This window comes from Alosa pseudoharengus, unplaced genomic scaffold, assembly GCF_046254945.1.
Source record: "Alosa pseudoharengus isolate Yale_2024_CS ecotype anadromous, Long Island Sound unplaced genomic scaffold, YU_APseudo_1.1 YU_APseudo_1.1_scf_12, whole genome shotgun sequence".
NCBI classification, from domain to species: Eukaryota; Metazoa; Chordata; class Actinopteri; order Clupeiformes; family Clupeidae; genus Alosa; species Alosa pseudoharengus.
This window is the reverse complement of record NW_027468587.1, coordinates 33422532-33449869: the sequence shown is the minus strand read 5'-3', so window position 1 is coordinate 33449869 and position 27338 is coordinate 33422532. Positions and strand designations below refer to the sequence as shown.

General features: G+C 42.3%; 1 protein-coding gene across 1 annotated transcript; it reads right to left on the bottom strand.

The window, feature by feature from the left end:
* Positions 1–1591: 1591 nt before the first annotated feature.
* dpy19l1l (dpy-19-like 1, like (H. sapiens)) lies at positions 1592–24134 on the bottom strand. The gene is made up of 22 exons (XM_076280932.1): positions 23742–24134; positions 23209–23233; positions 22955–23042; positions 19723–19860; positions 19487–19607; positions 19191–19284; positions 18991–19048; positions 18804–18895; positions 18098–18197; positions 17758–17835; positions 17207–17293; positions 17040–17099; positions 15943–16023; positions 15732–15833; positions 14780–14851; positions 14594–14676; positions 14127–14151; positions 13665–13784; positions 13339–13513; positions 13133–13232; positions 4137–4262; positions 1592–2920 (listed from the first exon to the last, which is right to left on the bottom strand). The coding sequence occupies exons 1-22, from the start codon at positions 23992–23994 to the stop codon at positions 2755–2757; spliced, it is 2244 nt and encodes a 747-aa protein (XP_076137047.1). The 5' UTR covers positions 23995–24134; the 3' UTR covers positions 1592–2754.
* Between the last annotated feature and the right edge of the window lie 3204 nt (positions 24135–27338).

Sequence of the window (27338 nt, the reverse complement as noted above, 5' to 3'; positions counted from 1 at the left end):
CGCTTTATCACTGACTGGATACGCAAAGATCCTTTGTCCATATTTTTAAGAAAACCTTTAGTTAATGCATGTCATAATCCAATTACAGTCTATACTGTCAAGGCCTGGAAGGTAATTAGAAGATTGGAGGGTAGACATAAATCCACTTCTGTTTTTACACCAATATGTGATAACTTAGATTTTTTGCCAGGAATAACAAACAGATCCTGGTTTTCAGATCTGGAATACTAAAGGGATCTCCAGGCTAGGTGATGTATTTGTTGGAGACACATTGATGTCCTTTAGTCAGTTAAGTGAAAAGTATGATATTCCTAAACAGGATTTTTTCCGATACCTTCAACTAAGAGATTTCATTAAAAAAAAGATACAACAATTCTTACTGACCAAAGCAGTTCATGCATAGAGCGACAGCTCTTTTCACTTCAAACAGGCCACTCCATAGGTTTCTTTTATAGACTGCTTAAGGAATATGTCACTACCGGCACTTCACACCTAAAAGGTAAATGGGAAGGAGAACTCGGCATGGAGATTACAGATGAGGAGTGGGATGAGGCATGGAATAATGCAAGGATCTTGAGTATCTGCAACAGGGTTAAAGCAGTTCAATTAAAAATTTTGCACAGAGCTCATATATCCCCCTCCCAGCGTCATAAGTTCAGTGCTGACCTCTCCCCCCACTGTCCTAAGTGTAAAATACAGATAGGGAGTCTCACCCATTGCCTGTGGTCATGTTGGAAAATTAAACATTTTTGGAATATGGTGGGGCAAGATATAAACAGGATTTTATCCAGGTCACTACAATGTGATCCTCTTTGCATGTTACTTGGGATAACAAACTGTTTTATTAATGATACATACAAAGAGAAATTATACAAAATGTTAACTTTCTGTGCTAGGAAATGCATCTTATTAAATTGGATAACTGACAAACCCTCCTCTAGAACACAGTGGCATAAAGTTGTAATAGAATATATATCACTGAATTATCTGACATGTAAATTGCATGATAAAGATAACATTTTTCGCAGAACATGGGAACCTTTCATGTCCTTTATGGGGTTAAATATTGAAACCATACTAATAAGAGGATTCATGTAAAACTGGATAGGACCTTTATTTATTGTATTTCATTTCCAATCTCATGTTAATTACAGTGCATGAAAATGCACTGTACTGTTTTTATCTTGTCATTCTATGTCGTCATATAATTAATGAGCAGAGTCTGTTTGTATATTTGAGTCTGTGAGCCGAGTCTTGTTCTTTTGTTGTATGTTGTTTGTTTTGTGTTGTTAAAACCAATAAACATAATGTTAAAAAAAAAAAAAAAAAAAAATCGAAATTAATCAGTTATTTTGACAGCCCTAATATATACACACTATACGGTGATGCTAAGGTATGGGTCCAGTCACAGCAGCATTCTGCACTGTAAAATTATTTATAGTATTTATCACCATTGGGCAGAGAGCTCAAACTGATTTAAAAAAACTAAATTTAGTTAAGAAGAAATGAATGGGGGGAAACTGAAATAAGGGAACACAGCTTGGCCCTCAATAATACAATTTTTTTTAAAAAGTTGGCAAGACTCGCAACATCAGAAAAGCAATCATTTTATTCAATGAAATCTACAAGGACTCGTATAAAATACGAAGGTCAACACATTTTGTAACAGTATCATTTATAAAAACCATTACATTTGGCTCTGTGGCTCTCCACAACAGTCCCAACCTCACAGTGCTAAACATTACATCGAACTATATTGGCATCCATAAGGTGCAAAAACAAAAGATTACTGAAAAGCCCTGTATGCCAGGCAACACCAAACCCCCATCTATGCATCTCTGCTATGACCCCACTGCTAGTGGCATTCCTCACTAGTCCCTTTGTCTGAAATAAAGTGAAAAAGTAAACACACACACACACAAATAGGCAGTTTGTATTGGATGGTGCTTTTGCTTGTTCAGGGTTGACTGGGGGGGGAGTTCCTCTTGGATTTAGACAATGTTTGAGATAACTGACATGGAAGACAAACATGCACTGGCCACTGGTCTGGTCTGTAACTGAACATGGGCAGTGAATATCAAAGCAGAGCTCAACACTGACTGTAAAATAACATTTTGAGGAGAAAAGTCACAGGCTGAAGAACACGACATGAAATCACAAAAATCATATTTCAAAAATATCATTTTAAAAAAAAAATTATAAAAAGGAAATAATTCTCTTCAGCATGGAACCAAAATACTGAATTGGAAAACAATATATTCTTTAATAGTCTAACAGACACAAAATGCAATGACAATAATCCTGTGGTCTAAGTTTGTGTAAATTTAATGAGATGAGAAATGCTTGCAGATGTTAACCATTCAAATAAGTATTACTTTATAATGGAGATGCCTCCATATCTGTAACAATACTCTGGGTGACACAGAAACAGTCCATTTGATGGGTGCTTCTATTGAAATACTATTAGGTTACAAGTAAACTACACTGAGCATAAATGAAAAAGAGCAGCAACATGAATAATAAAATAAATCTCTGAGAAAAATCAAATAAAAGCATCCTCACATTTTAAATATGCCATCTGGTTTTCAGGCAGCATCATAAGACATATAACCACCAGCAAAGTATTTAAAACATGCCCCATCACAGAGCAGTTCCTGGTGAAAACTCACAGATCTAAAAAATATTCATATATACACATGCTGTACCAAAACACTAAAAGCTCCTTTACGATCGGGCCTGCCCCGTTGATATCTACTATCTTTGGCTGCTTTTGGGAACTCGTAACACTTTGTAAATGCTGTTTTGAAAGACGGTGGTGAAGTGTGGACGAGTGTCTCGGCCCATGATGGAGCAGAGCGGCACCTTGCCAGCGTTTTGGGGGTCCTCCAAGTCCCAGATCTCAGGCATGCTGCAGCCAGGCCTAAACGGCAACACATCACCACCACAAAGGGGTTCAGAGAGACGCCACATCCTGCTGCCTATGTATGAGCTTACAACAATAGTTTGACATTTCTTGTATCCAAAATGCATAAAACTGGCCCCCATATGCAGTTTTGGCAATTTCTTTGCGGTTTTCCCTCTTTTTGCTTGCAGGTTTCTCTGCAGAGCTCCCCCTACAGCTTCAGAGTATAAGCTTATATTTTACAACACTCCTCAATCGGTCAGTCTGCAGTTTCCTCGGTTTACTTGCTTTCTGCTTCTTTTCGCTGGCTCTGCCATGACGAATGACTGAGAAACTCTATCGCTACTTTGTTCTAGCCGGTGCCTGGCATGTATGTGTGCAGTGCAGTAAAGCAATATGTTACACCGCGAGACTTTGTCTTTCAGTCAAAGTTGCAAGGCTGGTTTTTCAGCTCACAGACACTAGGGGGAAGCGAGACGGCCACCATTCACCCCAGAAAGTCATATAACCATTCTAATGACTCGGAAGCTGTTAAGTTAAGCTAAAACAAAAACCTGCATAGTTCCCTTTCAAGTCAATCAGTTTCAGGTATTTTTGGCGACTCTAGAGCACCCCCTAGAGTCGCGATATATTTATGTTTTACTTTGCCTTTGTAAATGCAGTCGATTTAGTAAGGGAGTTCATTGGTCATATGTAGTCTATAGTAAGTAGCCTAAACAATACGTTTGCAAAGTTAACGTTGACAAGGGTGGCAACTAACATTATTTATTATCATCAAGGACTGTGCTAACTCGTACCTTCCGGTTTGCTTGCATTGAGGTGATCAGTTTTGTCAGTTTGCGTGGAACCAAACTAATGTCTGGAGTCATCTATGGTGTTGTTAGCACCCAGCTCAGCCCACGCAACAGACACAGACCACTACTGCCTACTAACTCTTACAAACACATCAGATAAGAGAGATCTGGCCCATCCACTTCACTCATTTACAATGGTCTGTTTCTCTCAATGAACAGAAACTGGGCTCCTAGACTACATTTTAAGTTTACCATAATATCAGAAGCTTATCTACACACATTCATATACCTGGGATATTGGCCTAAGGCTTTGGTGCCACGATATCTTGTTCGGGGAGGCTCTCTGTGTATGAGTGCAAAACAATAAGCCAGTGAGAAGCTCAAGAGGAGTGCAGGACAGCAAGCAGTGGGGAGGGGTGGACAGAGAGAGGGACACTCACCGCGAGCGCCGGGTGCACCAGGAGTCCTCCAGGACAAAATAGTCCACCTGCAGCTTCATCAGGTTGGCCTTCACCTCCTCGGCCGGCTTACGGCTGTACATGGAGTACACCTGCTTGGTTCGTGCCCTGGAGGGGAGGGGGGGGGGGGGGGGGTTAAGAACTAAGTAATGCAGTACAAAAATAAACCACCCTGAACTGTGCCTGATATTAAGACTAGATGGACACAATGGATATAATGCAACAAATGATTTGTGCTCCAGCTTTCTTCCTTAAAAGGGAGTCGGTCCTTCTGTAAGGAGTTTCGACCTGAGACTCACTGAAGTGCCTTGTCATAGAAATAAATGTATAAAAATATAGCTGCAAGCAGCAATGAGGGGGCCAAGCAGTATAGGCCGGAGTAGCCACGGCGACAAGATAGAACTCAGCAGACACCCGGGATCAAGAGGGCTGAAACAGGGCTGAGTATTGCCACCGCCTCCGCCAGCCAGCCCCCCCCCCACCTAATCACCCCAGCCCGTCCCAGCCCGTCCTGCCCTGCCCTGCTCTTCCACGCACACATTAGAATTAACTGGATGGAACATGTTGTCATCAGTTTCACATAAAAAATAAAAGATTGATAAAACACATCAGCAACTACACATCAAAATGCAATATTGCTAATTGCAGCACCCCCTACAGGTCAAAGGTCACCAAAGATTTTTGTGCGTCCTCCTAATGGGGTCATGAATCTATGTAGTAAGTTTGGTTATGATACATGCAAGGGTTGCTGAGATATGAGCTCACTTCCTGTTTAGCGGCTTCGCCACAAATTTCGATTGGCTGTTACAGCCGAATGCTTCTGTCAATTGTTCCAGAAAGCAATGCACTGATAAGGCACGGTCTAAAGATGGTCTCTGCCAATTTTGGTGAGGATCCGCTGAAATTTGTGACCTGCGAAAACTTGTACGTGTTTTTGATTAAATCCAATATGGCGGCCGAATCAATTACGATGACATCACAAATTGGCTTGGGTCGGCCTAAGGACCTTCAACAGTATTACCAGACACCACTAGTGCGTTTTAATTCTAACCACAACTGCAGCTACAGGCCAAAAGGCATGTTTCTTAATTACAGCGCCCCCTAGAGGTCAAAGGTCACCGGATTTCTTGAGTGTCCCCCTGATTGGGTCCTGAGTCCATGCACCCAGTTTGGCTTTGATACATGCAAGGGTTGCTGAGATATGAGCTCACTTCCTGTTTGGTGGCTTCGCCGCAAATTTCGATTGGCTGTTACAGCCGAATGCTTCTGTCAATTGTTCCAGAAAGCAATGCACTGATAAGGCATGGTCTGAAGATGGTCTCTGCCAATTTTGGTGAGGATCCGCTGAAATTTGTGACCTGCGAAAACTTGTACGTGTTTTCGATTAAATCCAATATGGCGGCCGAATCAATTATGATGACATCACAAATTGGCTTGGGTCGGCCTAAGGACCTCCAACAGTACTATCAGACACCACTAGTGTGTTTTAATTCTAAGCACAACTGCAGTTACAGGCCAAAAGGCATGTTTTTTAATTACAGCGCCCCCTAGAGGTCAAAGGTCACCAGATTTCTTGAGCGTCCCCCTGATTGGGTCCTGAGTCCATGTACTTAGTTTGGTTATGATAGATCAATGGGTTGCTGAGATATGAGCTCACTTCCTGTTTGGCGGCTTCGCCACAAATTTCGATTGGCTGTTATGCGCGAACGGTTTTAGTTCCGGAGACAAAAAGCAATGCATTAATGAGGCATGGTCTGTAGATGATATTTGTGAAGTTTGGTGTCGATCGGACAAAATTTGTGACCTCTGATACATTTTAAGTGATTTTGATGAAATCCAAAATGGCGGAAAATCCATCATGGCGGAAAATGACGTCATAGGGTGCGTTGAACTCGGCATGGTCCAAGGATTCCAGCGATACCTCATTTTTGAAAATCGGACTGACGGGTCAAAAGTTACGTGCATGAACGCACGTCCAACTTTGGCCTGTTGGTGGCGCTAGAGTGCTTGAGGTGCCATCATGAAACTTGGTGATATTAATCATGGGACTGTCCCTAATCAGTGTGCCAAATTTCACAACTTTTTACCGGACGGTTCTATGGGCTGCCATAGACTTCAATGGCAGAGGAAAGATGTTGAATAATAAATATAGCTGCAAGCAGCAATGAGGGGGCCAAGCAGTTAGTTCAGCAGGCCAGATTTACCATGTAAGTCAATGCCGTTGCATCAGACATATAGCCTTAAGCAGTCACAGCATGTTCCATGCCAAACAACTCAAGATTGGCTGAGTTACAAGGTCAAGTTTTACATCAAAACATAACTGATTTTGAGGAGCTGAACCAGGGCTGAGTGTCGCCGCCCCCTCCCCCAGCCAGCCCACCACCACAACCGCCCCTGCCCATCCCACCCGCCCCACTCTTGCACGCACGCATTAGAATGAACTGGATGGAACTTGCTGTCATCAGTTTCTCATCAAAAATAAAAGAATGACAGATATGATCACACTTGCTGTGATTTAAACATAGTGGTCAAAAATTAACGTCATTGGGTGTGTTGAACTCGGTTTGGCCCAAGGATTCCAATGATACCTCATTTTGACATTCGGGTAAACGGGTCAAAAGTTACTTCTGTGAACACACGTCCAACTTTGGCCTGTTGGTGGCGCTACAGTGTTTGAGGTGCCGGCATGAAACTTGGTGAAATTAATCATTGGGCTGTCCCCAATCAGTGTGTAAAATTGTATAACTTTTTAGCAGACGGTTCTATGGGCTGCCATTGACTTCCATTGCAGAATAATGCACATTAGCAACTACTGGCCAAAATGCATTTTTGTCAATTACAGAGCCCCCTAGAGGTCAAAGGTCACCAGATTTCTTAAGCGTCCTCCCGATGGGCTCAGAGGTGCATGTACTACGTTTGGTTTTGATACATGAAAGCGTTGCTGAGATATGAGCTCACTTCCTGTTTGGCGGCTTCGCCGCAAATTTCGATTGCCCGCTACGGGCCAATGCTTCTGTCAATAATTCCAGAAAATTAGGCAGTGATAAGGCATGGTCTGAGGATGGTCTGTGCCAATTTTGGTGAAAATCAGATGAAATTTGTGACCTGCGAAAAGTTGTTCATGTTTTTGATTAAATCCAATATGGCGGCCGAATCAATTACGATGACATCACAAGTTGGCCTGGGTCAGCCTAAGGACCTTCAACAGTAGTACCAGACACCACTAGTGTGTTTTAATTCTAAGCACAACTGCAGCTACAGGCCAAAAGGCATGTTTCTTAATTACAGCGCCCCCTAGAGGTCAAAGGTCACCAGATTTCTTGAGCGTCCCCCTGATTGGGTCCTGAGTCCATGGACTAAGTTTGGTTATGATAGATGAATGGGTTGCTGAGATATGAGCTCACTTCCTGTTTGGCGGCTTTGCCGCAAATTTCGATTGGCTGTTACGCGCGAACGGTTTTAGTTCCGAAGACAAAAAGCAATGCATTAATGAGGTATGGTCTGTAGATGATATCTATGAAGGTTGGTGTCGATCGGACAAAATTTGTGACCTCTGATACGTTTTAAGTGATTTTGATGAAATCCAAAATGGCGGAAAATCCATCATGGCGGAAAATGACGTCATAGGGTGCGTTGAACTCGGCTTGGCCCAAGGATTCCAACGATACCTCATTTTTGACAATCGGCCATACGGGTCAGAAGTTACGTGCCTGAACGCAAGTCCAACTTTGGCCTGTTGGTGGCGCTAGAGCGCTGGAGGTGCCGGCATGAAACTTGGTGAAATGAATCACTGGACTGTCCCCAATAAGTATGCCAAATTTCAAAACTTTTCACCAGACGGTTCTATGGGCTGCCATAGACTTCCATGGCGGAATAATAATAAATATAGCTGCAAGCAGCAATGAGGGGGCCAAGCAGTATAGGCCAGAGTAGCCACGGCGACAAGATAGAACTCAGCAGACACCCGGGATCAACAGGGCTGAAACAGGGCTGAGTATTGCCACCGCCTCCGCCAGCCAGCCCCCCCCCCCCCCCCCCCCCCACCTAATCACCCCAGCCCGTCCCAGCCCGTCCCAGCCCGTCCTGCCCTGCCCTGCTCTTCCACGCACACATTAGAATTAACTGGATGGAACATGTTGTCATCAGTTTCACATAAAAAATAAAAGATTGATAAAACACATCAGAAACTAATAATCAAAATGCAATATTGCTAATTGCAGCACCCCCTACAGGTCAAAGGTCACCAACATTTTTTGTGCGTCCTCCTAATGGGGTCATGAATCTATGTAGTAAGTTTGGTTATGATACATGGCAGGGTTGCTGAGATATGAGCTCACTTCCTGTTTGGCGGCTTCGTCACCAAATTCGATTGGCTGTTACGGGCGAATGCTTTTGTCAATTGTTTCAGAGAGCAAAATATTGATAGGTTATGGTCTGAAGATGGTCTGTGCCAATGTTGGTGAAGATCAGATGAAATTTGCGATGTGTGAAAACTTTTTGATGTTTTTGATTAAATCTAACATGGCGGCCGAATCAATTACAATGACAACACAAGTTGGCCTGGGTCGGCCTAAGGATCTCCCACAGTATTACCAGACACCACTAATACATTTTAATTTCAAACAGAACATTAGCTACAGGCCTAAAGGCATGTTTCTTTATTACAGCGCCCCCTAGAGGTCAAAGGTCACCTGATTTATTGAGTGTCCCCCTGATTGGGTCCTGAGTCCATGCACCCAGTTTGGCTTTGATACATGCAAGGGTTGCTGAGATATGAGCTCACTTCCTGTTTGGCGGCTTCGCCGCAAATTTCGATTGGCTGTTACAGCCGAATAATTCTGTCAATTGTTCCAGAAAGCAATGCACTGATAAGGCATGGTCTGAAGATGGTCTCTGCCAATTTTGATGAGGATCCGCTGAAATTTGTGACCTGCGAAAACTTGTACGTGTTTTTGATTAAATCCAATATGGCGGCAGAATCAATTACGATGACATCACAAGTTGGCTTGGGTCGGCCTAAGGACCTTCAACAGTAGTACCAAACACCACTAGTGCGTTTTAATTCTAAGCACAACTGCTGATACAGGCCAAAAGGCATGTTTCTTAATTACAGCGCCCCCTAGAGGTCAAAGGTCACCAGATTTCTTGAGCGTCCCCCTGATTGGGTCCTGAGTCCATGGACTAAGTTTGGTTATGATAGATCAATGGGTTGCTGAGATATGAGCTCACTTCCTGTTTGGCGGCTTCGCCGCAAATTTCGATTGGCTGTTACGCGCGAACGGTTTTAGTTCCGAAGACAAAAAGCAATGCATTAATGAGGCATGGTCTGTAGATGATATCTCTGAAGTTTGGTGTCGATCGGACAAAATTTGTGACCTCTGATACGTTTTAAGTGATTTTGATGAAATCCAAAATGGTGGAAAATCCATCATGGCGGAAAATGACGTCATAGGGTGCGTTGAACTCGGCTTGGTCCAAGGATTCCAACGATACCTAATTTTTGACAATCGGGTCAACAAGTCAGAAGTTACGTGCGTGAACGCAAGTCCAATTTTGGCCTGTTGGTGGCGCTAGAGCGCGGGAGGTGCGGACTTGAAACTTGGTGAAATTAATCATGGGGCACTGCCTAATTAGTGTGCCAAATTTCACAACTTTTCACCAGACGGTTCTATGGGCTGCCATAGACTTCAATGGCAGAGGAAAGAGTGTGTAATAATAATAATAGGAAAAGCTAGAAACACAATGGGTGCCTTCGCAGCTTCGCTGCTTGGCCCCCAAATATAGCTGCAAGCAGCAATGAGGGGGCCAAGCAGTATAGGCCGGAGTAGCCACGGTGACAAGATAGAATTCAGCAGACACCCGGGATAAACAGGGCTGAAACAGGGCTGAGTATTGCCACTGCCTCCGCCAGCCAGCCCCCCCCCCCCACCTAATCACCCCAGCCCGTCCCACCCCGTCCTGCCCTGCCCTGCCTTTGCACGCACGCATTAGAATTAACTGGATGGAATATGTTGTCATCAGTTTCAAATCAAAAAATAAAAGATTTATAAAACACATCAGCAACTACACATCAAAATGCAATATTGCTAATTGCAGCACCCCCTACAGGTCAAAAGTCACCAATTTTTTTGAGCGTCCTCCTAATGGGGTCATGAATATATGTAGTAAGTTTGGTTATAATATATGGCAGGGTTGCTGAGATATGAGCTCACTTCCTGTTTGGCGGCTTCGCCACCAATTTCGATTGGCTGTTACGGGCGAATGCTTTTGTCAATTGTTCCAGAGAGCAATATATTGATAGGTTATGGTCTAAAAATGGTCTGTGCCAATTTTGGTGAAGATCAGATGAAATTTGTGACCCGCGAAAACTTTTTGATGTTTTTGATTAAATCCAACATGACGGCCGAATCAATTACGATGACATCACAAGTTGTGCTGGGTCAGCCTAAGGACCTCCAACAGTATTACCTGAAACCACTAGTGCATTTTAATTCTAAGGACAACAGCAGCTACAGGCCAAAAGGCATGTTTCTTAATTACAGCACCCCCTAGAGGTCAAAGGTCACCAGATTTCTTGAGCGTCCCCCTGATTGGGTCCTGAGTCCATGTACTTAGTTTGGTTATGATAGATCAATGGGTTGCTGAGATATGAGCTCACTTCCTGTTTGGCGGCTTCGCCACAAATTTCGATTGGCTGTTACGGGCGAATGCTTTTGTCAATTGTTCCAGAGAGCAATATATTGATAGGTTATGGTCTAAAAATGGTCTGTGCCAATTTTGGTGAAGATCAGATGAAATTTGTGACCCGCGAAAAGTTTTTGATGTTTTTGATTAAATCCAACATGACGGCCGAATCAATTATGATGACATCACAAGTTGAGCTGGGTGAGCCTAAGGACCTCCAACAGTATTACCTGATACCACTAGTGCATTTTAATTCTAAGGACAACAGCAGCTACAGGCCAAAAGGCATGTTTCTTAATTATAGCGCCCCCTAGAGGTCAAAGGTCACCAGATTTCTTGAGCGTCCCCCTGACTGGGTCCTGAGTCCATGGACTAAGTTTGGTTATGATAGATCAATGGGTTGCTGAGATATGAGCTCACTTCCTGTTTGGCGGCTTCGCCACAAATTTCTATTGGCTGTTACGCGCGAACGGTTTTTGTTCCGAAGACAAAAAGCAATGCATTAATGAGGCATGGTCTGTAGATGATATATGTAAAGATTGATGTCGATCGGACAAAATTTGTGACCTCTGATACGTTTTAAGTGATTTTGATGAAATCCAAAATGGCGGAAAATCCATCATGGCGGAAAATGACGACATAGGGTAAGTTGAACTCGGCTTGGTCCAAGGATTCCAATGATACCTCATTTTTGACAATCGGGTCAACAGGTCAGAAGTTAGGTGCGTGAACGCAAGTCCAAATTTGGCCTGTTGGTGGCGCTAGAGCGCGGGAGGTGCCGACATGAAACTTGGTGACATGAATCAATGGACTGTCTTAAATCAGTGTGCCAAATGTCAGAACTTTTTGCCAGACGGTTCTATGGGCTGCCATTGACCTCCATTGCAAAATAATGCGCATCAGCAGCTACAGGCCAAAAGGCATGTTTCTCAATTACAGCGCCCCCTAGAGGTCAAAGGTCACCAGATTTATTGAGTGTCCCCCTGATTGGGTCCTGAGTCCATGCACCCAGTTTGGCTTTGATACATGCAAGGGTTGCTGAGATATGAGCTCACTTCCTGTTTGGCGGCTTCGCCACAAATTTCGATTGGCTGTTACAGCGGAATGCTTCTGTCAATTGTTCCAGAAAGCAATGCACTGATAGGGCATGGTCTGAAGATGGTCTTTGCCAATTTTGGTGAGGATCCGCTGAAATTTGTGACCTGCGAAAATTTGTACGTTTTTTTGATTGAACCCAATATGGCGGCCGAATCAATTACGATGACATCACAAGTTGGCTTGGGTTAGCCTTTGGACCTCCAACAGTATTACCAGACACCACTAGTGCATTTTAACTCTAAGCACAACTGCAGCTACAGGCCAAAAGGCATGTTTCTTAATTACAGCGCCCCCTAGAGGTCAAAGGTCACCAGATTTCTTGAGCGTCCCCCTGATTGGGTCCTGAGTGCATGTACTTAGTTTGGTTATGATAGATCAATGGGTTGCTGAGATATGAGCTCACTTCCTGTTTGGCGGCTTCGCCACAAATTTCGATTGGCTGTTACGCGCGAACGGTTTTAGTTCCGGAGACAAAAAGCAATGCATTAATGAGGCATGGTGTGTAGATGATATCTTTGAAGTTTGGTGTCGATCGGACAAAATTTGTGACCTCTGATACATTTTAAGTGATTTTGATGAAATCCAAAATGGCGGAAAATCCATCATGGCGGAAAATGACGTCATAGGGTGCGTTGAACTCGGCATGGTCCAAGGATTCCAGCAATACCTCATTTTTGAAAATCGGAGTGATGGGTCAAAAGTTACGTGCGTGAACGCATGTCCAACTTTGGCCTGTTGGTGGCGCTAGAGTGCTTAAGGTGCCATCATGAAACTTGGTGATATTAATCATGGGACAGTCCCTAATCAGTGTGCCAAATTTCACAACTTTTTACCAGACGGTTCTATGGGCTGCCATAGACTTCAATGGCAGAGGAAAGATGTTGAATAATAATAATAAGAAATCCTAGAAACACAATGGGTGCCTTCGCAGCTTCGCTGCTTGGCCCCCAATAATAGGGAAGAAAACGTAGAAACACAATGGGTGCCTTCGCAGCTTCGCTGCTTGGCCCCCAATAATAATAGTAAGAAATCATAGAAACACAATGGGTGCCTTCGCAGCTTTGCTGCTTGGCCCCCAATAAATGTCACTGAATGAAAGTGAACCTATTGAAGCAAGCCTGGAGACTGATCTAAAAGGCTGTCCTAAACAATGGCAAGCGGAGTCCTTTGGCCTATGCCTGCGCTAAAGCACTCACCTCAGCCCTGCGTCTTCATAGTGGGGATGATTCACAATGGGCCGGCCGGTCGACAGCTTAACACTGGCCATGGTGGGCATAGCACCAGCAAACACATCATCTACACACACCCAAGAGAAACAAACAACAGCATGTGTTTACACACGGAAAGCTTCAGGTAAATCATGTTCTACTCAGATCAGATGCAGGAATGGAAATCAACCCACTTGGTCCGGTATTGGAAGAGACCCAGTCCAGCAGCTCTTCTTGAGGGAGATTGCTGAACTCTCCCATAATGCCCCACTGGCCCTGCAGGTTGGCAGCCCCTTGCACTGCCATGATGGAGATGATGGCAAAGGCCACCATCTGAAGTTTAAACCTCTCCCCTACCCAGCCAAACAGCTGAGGCAAACCAAACACGGAAAACACACACAGGTTAGCCAGCCTGACACACACTCGTTCCAAGAACAGATAGAATGACACTTTTTTGGGGGGAAGGAATGAAAAAGTGAATGAACGAGTGATGATGGTGGTGGAGAGCGGACGGACTGACCTGTCTGGAGCAGATGAGAGAGGCCATGATGCACATGTGAGGCGTCAGGAAGAGCTTCAGGCGCATGATGAGCACAGCCAGCACCGCAAAGGCCACCAGCTGCAGCGCATGGTACACCAGCTAACAGAGAGAGAGAGAGAGAGAGAGAGAGAGAGAGAGAGAGAGAGAGGGGAAGAGAGTTGTGAGAAACCTTCAACTACTGCCCCCTGGTGGTCGCAGAAGGCATTGCAGGTGGACTGTGATCGTGGGTTCAAAAAATGTAGTCTCACAATTTTTTTTTTCCATTCAGCAGCTGCCTTGAGTTGCTTTCTTAGAATGGTGGTCCCTGAGCCACAATCAATTGAATAACCCTGAACTACTGTTATCTGAGCTAACATCAACACAGGAAATGAAAAGGAGACGTAAAGAGAGGCCAACAACTCAAACGTGAAGTGAGTCAGACCTTCCGGTTGCTTCACTTACCTCTCCTCTTGCAGACACTTGAGGTCTGGTGAGAGAAAAAACAAATTGTGAGACAATTCTTATTCACAAGCAGGGAGCTCTTTCTTGTAAATTATAAATACAGGGTTCCTACTCTAAGTCAGAGGTAATATTCCATGACTTTTCCCTGACTTTCCCTGACAAAAAAAAACAAAATTTCCATGACTTACCAGTACTATGTAATGAATGGTACAATATAGCGATCAATAATTCCAGAGCAGCCGCGTAGCGTTCAAAGTTGGTCTACTCAAGCAACAGTGAAGCTAATAACCAGATATACACAAATTCTGCGTGGAAATATTTAAAGTGCTTCAAAAATCCCTGATATTCCATGACTTTGCCCCAAAAATTATCAAATTCCATGACTTTCCATGTCTGGAATAGACTTTCCAACATTCCATGATATTCCAGAAATTCCATGACCCGTGTAAATACTAATAGATTCTTACTCGTCGGAGTCATCTTCAGCCAGCTCCTCCTTGACCGATACTCCCTCATATTCTCTCAGCATCTTTAAGGCATCCTGAACAGTCTGTATACCAAGTTGTAGAAAGACATCAACCAAACCTTCAAACCAAAGCTATTCTTCCATCAAATCATATATACTCTTGCAAGTATAAACTTAGAGGTCTCACCCTTCCAGCTATGATAGCCACAATCAGCATATTAAGTGGGAGGAGGAGTGTCTTGATGTATCGAAGAGGAGTCTGAAACATGCAAGAAAGAAGACTAGGTATGCTGGTGCTTACACAAGAGTAAAGATAGATAATCCAAAGGCACATGCTTTAAAGGTGCGATTTGTAGGATTGTTACCGAACGTTCTGTAGGCCAAAATCATAACACTGGTGAACGTTCTCAAGACTACCAGACGCGAGCCTCTTCTGGGTTGCCAGATGTAATGAAGACTTAGCTTACGTTAGTTGACCTGCAGCTGCTTTAACGTTTCTCCAACCATGACCCAGCTACACATTACGGAAACAGTGAAAACAAAAAATACCTCTCTAACAAACGTAACATATTTAGCTGAAGTTAGCGATGCAGATGAAGTTTAGCCTAGGCTACCTGTTGTGGAGAAATATGGCCAGCTCTGCATCAGACTTGATATTCTTCGTTTGACGAAGACGTCACCATCTCAGGAAGCTCCTCCGATGTCCACTTAATTTGTTTCTTGTTTTAATTTTGGAAATTTGCCTGCCTCTCGTAGGCGTTCATGACTACAACTGACAGCTGTTGACAGTTGGCCTTTGCTAATTTGGCAACCCAAATAGGAGGACGCGCTAGCCCATTATTAATACGCTATTCTAGAATTAATCGTTCAAAACAAACAAAAATTCCAAGAGATTCCGCCCCGTAACTCTTTTTTTTCCATGGGTTTTACAGGGTTTTACGGGTTAGAGTAATGTTGTCAAATAAGCCATTACTTCAATTCATCGTGTTTCCTTAATCTCTGACAACATATGGTGATCATTTTTGGAATGGTTACAGTTTATTTTCCATTATTTCCTACATACTGGTCCTTAAAAATGCAATTAAATATAAAAAGTATGCACCATTGTCTGAAAAGCACAAAGTCATTTCACCACCCACCTCAATTTCCATGAAGTCAAACTCGGCTGCACATGTGTACATCATGGTGTCAAAGTCCTTGTAGTTAGTAAACTTGGACTTGATCAAGCTGCTGATGTGAGCCTTGGAGATATTACAAAAGACCAAGTAAACAGCAGCAATTACCCTCAGAGTTGCAGAGATGGAATGGAAAATTAATAAATATTTCATTCCAGTTCACTGATGCACTTACATCATCTGAGGCACCAACAATGGCTGACAGCAGGGACTTCAGAATGACTGTTGAAACAACCCAGGCAAGACCTTGCATGATCTGTAATGAGCACAGACATTAGTTGGACCGTTAAGTCACATGCATTAGACTCTTAAAACCAATGTATAGTCCAAATGACAAGTGCCACTGGACAAAAAAAAAATGTACTGTCGACAGATGTTGCTGTTTTCATAGTCCTACAATAGCAAAACATAGAATAGATTGTCGTATAGATTGTATGATAACTTGTGTGACAACAAACCGTAGTTAAATATTTGTTTACAATTTCAAACATTTACATTTTCTGATCTCACCGTGAAATGAAATGAAACCTAACATCCTCCAGGATGTAGAGTTTTAAGTTGCTATCCAATCAGTCAGACTACATAACGCCTATGCCTTTTCGAATTTTGTGTTGAGCTCGGCTGAGCTCTGTTGATCCCTGGCAGACAAAAATATTTATTTTGTTGAATGACGCTTGTCGTCTGGACTATAAAGGCCTACACACACGGCCGGCGACACGATGGCAATTTGTGGCAGGCGACCGGCAACATTGAATAGAATGTATTGAAGTGAATGGGGAGACACACACAGCAAGTGGAGTGACGGGGCAACCCTCGCCGTTGCATCGCTCTAATCGGCCCCTTTCTATTTTTCTGGGGTGATTTTGATACGTCATAATAGAAAACAGCTGTCTGGTCAGTGTATCTCCACTGAATCGATGGGTGATCGCGTCGCCAGTACTGTCTGTACTGAAGCGATTAACAGAATTCATCGCATTCACATCGCCGGCTGTATGTGGTGGGCTTAATTTGGCAAAACAGTGTGTTTAGTTCTTTTTTGATCTGTGTTTTGTTGTGGTTGCTAGGCAACTGCCGAATCAGCAGCCCTAACTGTGATTTGCACAGTGGGAAATGACATCAGGCTCATGGAGGAGTTCAGAGAGCTGCAAAATCATGAGGCGCCCCGGGTGCATAAGCAGTGCTCAAATCGCTCACTGCCTCTCGCAAAAGTGCCTGCTGTGCTGTCTGATCAAGCATTCATCACTTGGGCCATCATGCCTTAGCTATCCTTACCCATGAGACGAGTTTGGTCTGGAAGAGCTCTGCAAACTTCTCCCTCATCGCTACTATGACCTGTTAGGAGACAAGACAGTAAGCAACACAGACAGTGAGCAACCTGAACAGTGCTAGCCAGCATTGTGACCAATTTTTTAATGGAGAGCTGAATCAGGCCGACTTACACAGATGGAGACCAGCGAGGAGGCATAGAAGGAGGTCAACAGCATGGCGTTCCCAAACATCAGAACAAAGCACACCCCTAGGGAGATCTGAGAAACAAACATGCATCATCTCAAAGGACCCGTGGCCTTATTCATGACTCACACCACAAACAGACTATGCAATCTATAAAATATGCCCATGGTGTTATAATAATACTGAGCTTTCAGGAGACTGGATAGTCAATTTTTAGCCAAAGCTACACAAAAGCATCAAGCCATTGGCTCGCTCACTACTTAACAGCTTAGGAGAATAGGCATGGCTTAGAGCAATTGGATTTCACACCAGTAAGGCTGTGCGTCTTCAGAGATTAGCGGCGCTGTGACACATTCAGAAAGCAGCACCCTCCATCACAGCCTGCATGTTGGCAGAAGGCACCCTTCACAACCCTGCTCACAATATCCACACTGGCCCTTCACAAACACACCACTCACTCACTGACAGGTCTGATGGTGCCAAGTGACACATCCACCCGCGCATCATGATGTGGGTGCACATAGACAAATCAAATTACCATGTGTGTGACTAAAAGGGACTGCATCTTTGAAGGAGTCAGATATCCAAGAATGTATGACGCAAATAAGGAAGCCACCTAGGCAAAAAGCAAAAGAATTTGAGCATAAAAATAAGAGAGACTATTTTGCATGTCTACATTACAAGCAATTAACAAAAGCAGTGTGATTGTTTGCAAAGGATTCCCACAAGTTTGAAACCACCAACAGATAAGTATGTCTTACTTTAAAGTCGCAAAGGATGTAGTAATGTAATGGTTCAGTAAAGCAGTATTCTTTACATGTTTGGATTTTGACCCCTTTGATCTGAGCACTACAAACGCTCACCCCTCAGTTCCTCACCTGAGTCAGTAACACAAACTGGGCAAACTGCCAGGGCAGCATGAAGAGCACATTGGAAATGCCCAGAGCCACCATGACTAATGTGCTTGGTTTTCGTGCTCTATATGCAAGACAACAGAAGAGACCACTGTGAATTACAGCAGAGATGTATCCTCACTTTCATTAAAGGTGCAGTCAGACGATGTGCAGTCTCGATTGCGCATGACGTTGTGCTTGTTTATGTTTATATTTAAATTTCTTAGCAGACACTTTTGTCCAAAACAACGTATATTGTATTTTAACCAAGGACCAAACAAAACACACAAGAGCGGTAGCTCACCCCTCCCTTCAGTATTCTCAGAGAAACTCCACACAGGTCTTTTGTGTTTGAGCCTGGGCTGCCTACAGAGACCTTTTTTTTTTAAATGTACTCAAAGGATGGGCAGCTAACAAATCGTGAGGAGATGTTTGCTGAATATAACAAAACGAACAATCGCTGACTGCACCTTTAAGCATGATATCTTTATGACTCAAATCCACTGTTTGTGTAGTAGTTTAAACATTACATGTAGTTCATAACAATATAGTACATACATAGACAAAAGGTATATAGCAAACATTGAATTACACACACACACACACACACACACACACACACACACACACGCACCATTAGTTTGGCAATGTGTATGCACCACCAAATAGTTTTAGCTTGTATCCCTGTTACCTGAGGATGTGAGTGAGCAGCAGCATTTGAAGGACAAGGAAAGGGTAAGAGAAGCTCTCCCTCAGTGGAGGAGTCCACATGACACGGGTGCTCTGAAATTCACCACAAAAAATCAGACACCACAAAACACACAGGCAGGAAGCAATACAACATACACTTTAAACCTTAACTAGTGTTACCTCCTTACCTCTCCATGGTTAAAGAAGAAGCATAACACTGTCACAACACCACCTATTCGGCTACCGCTGCAATGTAAGGACATGGGAGAGACATAAAGGAAGGAGGGGCAAAGAAAAGAGGGCTGTGTAAGCAGAAAGCTACATCTGAATTATGAAAATGACCTGATACACAGGCCGGCTTGATATCAAAATTAAAGGTTAAATCTACCTCAGATATGTCCCATAGATGAAGAAGAGACTCATCATTGCACCGTTTACAAGGAAGACAAAAGTGACATAAAAGGAAGCAGGATCCCCCATTCCTGAAAAATACAAACAAATCTTAACTACAACTAATCTTCAAAAGTCAAGAGAAGAAATGCCTTTAGACAAGGTTCACTGTTCCTCTATCTGTTTCTATTTGGAAATCTGTGACTCTATAACTGACAGACTAAAAACAGATGGAAGATACATATAGCTACACATGTTCTGACTACTGAAGTGAATAGAAGCATTAAGTTGTACCTTCACAACTTTCCACTGCGTCAAGTCCTTCTCCTCTGTTGATGGACCAACACATCTTTGTTGGAATGCCAAAAAAATCCATGATCCCTGTATATGTTCTGTACCAGAAAGCTAAGAGCACCTATCATGGAGAAAGATATAAAGATGTTGACAGTGTAATAACATGCATATTCCTTACACTGCCCCAAGAATATGCATGATTATATAACACATAAAAAAAAATCCACAGATCTCACCTCTGGGTACAAATTGAATCTTTTGAGGGTGTTTATAATCAACGGATATTCAGTAAGGCGGTCATTCATAATCATGTACAGGCCATTCAGGAAGGTGGGTGCCTCAATAATAGTCTTATAGTACGAATAGTACAGGCCCTGGATACAAAAAAAAATGTACAAAGCTACATTAGGAATTATTGTCACACATGCATTCAAGAGGTGGAATAAAAAAGCAGGTTATGCATATTCAGTATATGGTGCATATTAGTCAAGTCATAGTCAAGTCATATTTATTTATATAGCACACTTAAACGCAATGTTATTGACCCAAGGTGCTCAGAAATTAAATAAACAGTAATAAACACAAAAATAATGACATAAATGCCATGGACGTCATCCAATCACAGCGCTCTATTTTGTTAGAGAGTCGTAAGGCGGGCTTAACAGGATGACGACAGTCCTACGACGGTGAAAAACAAGGAAGGTGGCTATGGCAAACGAAGAGCGGTTGTTTGAATCGACGTTGGCGTCAACTTTGGAGGAATTGGACTTGTGCTTTTCTTTGAAAGTTGAGCAACACAATGCACTTAAGTCATTCCTTTCGAAGAAGGATGTATTTGCCGTTTTGCCGACCGGATACGGATATGGTCGTAGCGCTGGCCTATTGCATGCCTAGGCAGTTTGAAAGACAATTCTCTGCCCGCCCCTTGGATTAAGCGAGGTGAATGGGTCGATTCCAGACTATACATTTCAATGATATAGGATGGCCCGCCAGGCTAGAGAGCCAGGGCTTTAATTTAGCTATTTGTCTTAGTTGAAAAAAGCTTCCCTTAACCACACTACTGACTTCCTTATTGAAATTCAAAGAGGAATCTAGGAAAACACCTAGATTTCTGACCTCACTGTGGCAATTTACAGCCAGTGACCCAAGTGCATTTCTTATCTTAGGAACAGAGCTGAGTGGACCAAAAATAATTATCTCTGTTTTCTTTTCATTTAATTGTAAGAAATTTGCAGCCATCCAACTCTTTATGTCATTAAGGCAGTTAAACAGGCTTTCCAAGGTGCAGGAACTTTCGGCTGTTAATGTCAGATAAAATTGAGAGTCATCAGCATAGCAGTGATATTGAATGTTATGTTTGTTAAAAATGGAGCCAAGAGGCAGCATATATAGGGAGAATAGCAGAGGGCCTAAAATGGAACCCTGAGGGACACCACACTTGATAGGAGCAATAGAGCATCACAGTCCCGCCCACAGGAGTTTCCGGAAGTAAGAATTCAATGCAATTTCTCCAATAACAATTCGGGTATAAGCCATAAAAACTTAACTGCACATGGTAGACTCAAAACCAGCTACGGCTGTACTAAGCGATTGTGTATGCTCATATAGACGCCAAAAGTTCACGGGGCACTAACCTCGTTTTGAGATAAATGTCTTTTATTCGCGATGTCTTGGATAAGTACTTCATTACCCACAATCCTGAACAATCCCACAATCCCACAGTGATGCCTCTGATTGGTTGAAAGGCCGTTCAGTCATAGTTTGAAACTTGAATCAGCAAAAATTATTGACAAGATGGCGGAGTCTTTTACTGCCTATGGCGAAAATCTTAATGTGAATAAAAACTTTCTAGACGAACATTGGTACTAGTATCAACAAGGATTGTGGTTTATATATCACACAAACTTAGTCAGGGCCAATACACCATCAAATAGAACACTGTAAATGCTAGTTTGAACACTTAACTTTTCAGGTAGCCGATAGGCTAGCTAATCATTAGCCTTTCAGACATTAGAATGTCATTATAATGCTGCTAACATTAGCCTACATGCTGCAACACAGGTATGAAATATATTATGTTTTAGTGACCTTGTTGTTTCTATGAACATGAATTGTTGTTTATATGAAACATCAACTTAGACGAGGCATAAAAAGCCCTGTATATCCCCATTAAGAACTTAAACCTTTGAACTAGCTAGCTGATAGCAAAGCTGGATGCTACCACCGGGTAGACACTGCAGTAAAATGGTTAGCAAACCGTCCATGCCCCCGGCCCGTGAATATTTCAGTTTCAAGGACGAAATCAAGAGTGTCCAAAGGGGTGAAAACCACTTTAAATCGGGTCACATTATTGACTGTTGTGTGTCGAGGGTCAGCTTGTGGGTTTTGTATGGGCCAGCATGAGGAACAAGACCCATCAAACCTACGAAGTTGTGTGGTGAGTTTTGCAGGGAGGTTGGTAATGCTAGTTAACATTAGCTAGGCTACTGTAGCCTTCATACTGTACGAGCTATATCAATCATTAACCTAGAAATACTTTTTCATACATTTAATGAACATTTTGTGTAATAATTCAAGTTAATAAACTGAATATGGTGGTCCAAGAGCAGACCATGCACCGGTCCATGCATCAGGATGGCAGTCAGATACGAAGCACTGCACAATGTTGCTAACGTTAACGTTAACCGCTTTCACACACACGATATAAAATACACGATGGTAAATATAACATTCAATACCAAAACACTATTATTTACACATTACTCCTGAAATAACTGCTATTAACTATATAAAAATCATTGTTTGGAGGAGAGGGTTCGCTGCTGTCGCTGGTTGGAAATGAATGATTTCGCGCTGGTTCGTGCTGCTTATATATTTTTCAGTGAGGCCCGGTGGTTTATGGGATGAGTAGTTCCTTCGCTCGGAAATGAAAATATGTACACAGTCTTGTACCTTTGACTTTTTTTTGGACTTTCTATTCGTTTTTTCACTCGAAATGATATGTTGTATGCTTATGAGTTACGCCGTAGCTGATTAGCCTAAGACATGCTCTAAAACTCTTGAGATACGGATTTTTCCAAAACGTCAATGGGAGAAATGAATGGGAAATGTACTTCCGGAAAATAAGCTCTCTCGGAGGAGGGGCGGGACTGTGATGCTCTATGGACGAAGAGCAATTACCTAATCTTACAGAGAATGTTCTATCATTCAGATATGATGTGAACCATTTCAACACCATCCCTTGCAGACCAACTTCAACCTCCAGACGTTTTAACAGGATGCTATGGTCAATGGTATCAAAAGCAGCACTAAGGTCAATAAGTGCTAAGAGGGCACAAGAACCATTATCTACTGAGCAAAGAATATCATTTTGCACCTTAAGTAGAACAGATTTGGTGCTATGAAGTTTTCTAAAACCTGAATGAAATGTATCTAGGATGTTGAAAGAGAGATGTTGAGAGATATTACCATTTCGGTCCTAAATGCCATTTCCTTCTCCAGAGCAGACAGATGTGAAAAGTGTCTATCATTCTCAAAAAGATGTGTCAGATGATACCTAAAAGATATGAGATTAATACAATACATTCTAATGTCCGTTAGCTACTTAACACATGAGGTAATGTTTACTTTTACATAATCAACAAAATCACTGTTTCGATTGCTAGAGGTGTAATTCCACGTTAGCAAGTTTACTTTAGAGAGATAACTTAGCAGCTACTTACCAGTGAATGAATCCTGCGACAATAGCTAAAAAAAACACAAACTATTAATTGGGTGACGTTGGGGTGTGCATCTTGCTGCAAGATTCGCAATTTGTAACGTAACAGTGTCAGGAAATGTTAAATGCTCAATGATCAACTTAAGTAATAGGAATATCCAGCTAACGTTAACGTTAGAGTAGCTAGTTCTAAACTTTAGATTGTTACGATAATGTTATTATGCTAACGTTAACTTACTTTAACCCTAACATGAGTTATCAGCTAACTATGGAGTTGACTTAATGTTAATACTTCACGTTGAGTAAATACTGATAACGTTACATTTAGCTAAGGTTAACTCTTACATGCCGCCTCTCAACGACAAAGTTAACGTTAGTCCATTCTGATTCTGGCTGTAAGGTTGCATGCCATGTCATCCAACAAAGCTAACGCAACATTCTATGCTAACTAGTGCTTCCTTTGCGTTTTGAATGAAGTGTTTGCTAGCAGCTATCTAGCTAGCTAACGTTAGTTAGCTGATAGCTAAAATCATTTACCAAGGACCAGGGTGATTCCAATTTTCATGAAAGCTGATGGACCCAGGCCCGTTTTGTTTCTGATGAAAGCGAATCCTGGAAACATTCCGCCTTTGTACTGAAGCAAATTAAAGCCACCACTGCCTTTCCCATCCTTTCCTGAGCGTCTACTTTTTCCAGTGGCATGTGAAGGCGACACAAACGGACTCCGATCTTTGCCATTGCTTTGTGGCGTTTGATCCTTTGCATTCTGTCTTCTTGTTTTTGCTACCATGCTGGCATCAGTGATTCGCTAAGATTCTGCAAGCAAAATTCTGTCTGTATTTTGACAAATGTGGTAGGTTATATCTACACTGTTGTAAAGTGGTGTTATGATCCTCCCATAAGTTAACGTTACAGCAACAGCCTCCTGATCATCGCCACCAACTGGAGGAATAAAAAAATGCGTTAGTGCCAGTCACCATAGCAACCCTGGTAACGCTAACCTCCTAACTTCAAAGAAGTGAGGATAACTAGGCTATAGTGTGTATCCTACGTTGTAGGTACACTGAATATTCGACCACACTGTTTTTTTCTTTCTTTCTTGTTAGGCTACTGCCACCGCCTCACTTGCACACTACAATATAAACAAACGGAGGTAATTTAATCTTGATTAGAGACAACCAAAGATTCTAGACCGCTGTAAGATCTTTGAAGACAAGGATAGAATGTAGTATCAATGGAATGGATTTCGGATGGAATGTCATATCCTTCTATCAGTCTTTTGGACGGGTAGGCCAGAGCCATAGAGAGAATGGCTCTGGGGTAGGCTAGGCCTATATTTTTTACAGTCTATGTGCCTATAACTTGTGACCATAATGGTTATTACAGTAGGCGTGCCCTGCAGGTCATCTTTTTATGATCAATATTCAATGAAGCCTAGGCCTTAGCTCTAGCTTCTCTACAGTCAGGGTTTTCACAAACACACACACACACACACACACACACACACATAGGCAATCACGCAGTGACCGTAGTCTAAATAAATGGCAGTTCGTTATTCCCACATTGATTTTAACAAATTATGTAGAATGGCCTGTTGTCATGTGTGAAGTGACTGAGTGACATGTTCGTGAAACTTCTCCAGTGATTGCCAGAAGGTGTCACTGTGGGTTTTAAAATTGTAAGGTGTCGCATTGGCAACAACTCAAAATCTAAAGCATGGAAGAGGGCACCACTAGGCAACTTGAGTGTTTAGTGCCTTTCTAAAGAAAGGTAGGCCTAGCCTAGCCTATATCAGAACCAAGAAATTTAAAATCAGACATCTGGCAGTCTTTCTCAGGCTATGTAGGCCTATGTTAGGTGCTCTTTTCGTGAGACTGAGGGCGGGAACGGGACATCATGTTAGATGCGGGCCCAAAAAAATTACACAATAATGCACAATAATACACAATAAAAAAAAGTCCCGCGCGGACCTCTACTTGAAATCCCCTTTCACTTGAATCTCAAAGGAAATTCAGGCTATAGCTGCACAATGGTGTCTAATCAGTCTCACTGGCTCCCACATCAAAATAATGTAGCACAGTTAAAAAAGTTATATCAGATATGCTGATGAACTGGCAGTGTAGGCCCGCAGAAAACCGAGTTAATTAATGGCAATTTATTTATAGGCTATAGCACTTTTATATACAACGCAGTTGACCAAAGTGCTGCACATTAAGAAAAACAAAAACTTACAGACTTGTTTACTATTATTGTCAAGCATGGACACAGTTGAGCATCTAAAATTAAAAAAACAAATAATCTGTGGATGTCCATCTTCAAGATGTCTTCAAAAGTGTAGACAAATTAGTTGTAGCTTAAAGTTTTCTTTTCATGAATTAATTATTGCTATATAAGTTGCATTGATTATTATTTATTTTTTTTAATCAGGGCAGCAGTTTTCAGATTACATTATGTGCTTACATAATTGCAAAACAGGTTCTAGACTGTTGTAGAAAGAAATGACTGATCTTCAATGCAATACTGTATCTACATTGCCCATTATCAGTAACCATTCATCCAATGTTCCAAAGGCACATTCTGTTTACTAATCTGATATTATTTTAAAAGGCGAACTGAAAAATCATTGGAGAACCCTTTTGCAATTATAAAAAACAAAACAACAATGCAACTCATCTTAGCTGGTATTCTGTCTAATGGAGTGGAATGTAAATTAGTGACCCCAAACTTTTGACCGGTAGTGTATGTATGTATATATGTATGTATGTAGGATTGTAGGCCTATGTTTGATAACTTAAAAATGTCATTAATACAATTGTTAGTGACTGTTTTTTCAGATGTCTCAACTTAAGATTACTTTTTTTGGGACCCCATATTTTGCTGTCTATTTGTGTCTGCTAAGATTTCAATTGATTATGAACATCCTCAACTTGTGATTTATGCATTCGTTTTATTCCAGTGTCATATTCCACTCACCATAAGTTGACTAAAAGGTTGCTCAATTTACTCCACTCTCTCCTATTTAGGCTATGTTTCTGTTTCCAAGTCATAATAATTGAATGGCGATGTAAGTTACTGATGGAGAGTTAAGTCATCTAGTTCTGTGTTGTTCAGCTCAGGATGGACCAACAAAATGGTTAGCCCTATTTCTGTGGGTACACGTACAGTGCTGCTGTGCTGTAGGGTGGCATTAAAAAAAGAGAGAAGCATGGGATAGATGCCCTGATCTCATCTGTTTGAGTTGGACAGAGCAACAGAGTTCAGGGCAGTGGTGGTGACATCATGACACCTTCTCACCATCTCCCCAAACAAACAGCTAGGCACCAAGAGCACTTTTTCCTAGCAGTGCTTCAAGATGAGCACAGCGCTTGTTTGTTTTCCCTTGTCTTCTTCACTGTGCGGATTCTGGGACCAGAGAATGGCCTGCGTTCGCCAGGGAAATATCAGCAAGAGAGCCAATGGACACAGAGGACTCCGCATGAGAAAAGATACTTATCCACAAGGAGAGAAATATTTTTTTTAAAGGCTAGTCTACAGTACGCCGTAAATTAACACATTTCTGTGGTTGCATACATTGAAATTGTACCTGTGATAGAGAGGTTGGTGACTAATAAAACAGGACGATGTGGGTACTGGGGGGGATGGGAAGCTTCCCCCCATGAATATGTGATGGGCCTATGATAATTGGTTAGTAGGTATGCTTTCGTCTTTTTAAGTGTCCTGATTGGTTTGTACAGAGGTCTAGTGACTGACACCAGCACAGACTTTTTTTTTAATCACACATATAGTAAAGCGTTGCATGAATATTTGAAATATTATCGCTGACAGGAAGTTTAATACATTCCAATGCCATTACATTTAAGCCCCATGTGAATCATTTGCAGTAATATATTTGTATGGTGATGCAATGGAAAAAAGACAGTAATACTTTTCGGTATGAGGACAGCAATATTACAAAATCTTGACTACCCCTTTCCTCTCCCCGATGCCAGTGTTGCCTCTGTGGTGAGATTGTTGCTTCATGTGGCCAGGCTTCCAGTAGGTACCCCTGCCTGCACCCCACCCAACATGGTGTGTCTGTGGCCAAGACCTTCACGCTACGTATATCATCTGAGATTATTCTGGTCTGAGAATGCC

What these genes read in the sequence shown, in the direction of transcription:
- dpy19l1l (XM_076280932.1), bottom strand. Translation starts at nt 23,994, where the DNA reads ATGGTAGCAAAAACAAGAAGACAGAATGCAAAGGATCAAACGCCACAA. An exon ending in TCTTCTTTAACCATGGAGAG is followed by an intron (nt 18,896 to 18,990) that starts GTAAGGAGGTAA and finishes GGTGAATTTCAG; the next exon opens with AGCACCCGTGTCATGTGGAC. An exon ending in CCCTTTTAGTCACACACATG is followed by an intron (nt 17,294 to 17,757) that starts GTAATTTGATTT and finishes TTTGTTTCTCAG; the next exon opens with ATCTCCCTAGGGGTGTGCTT.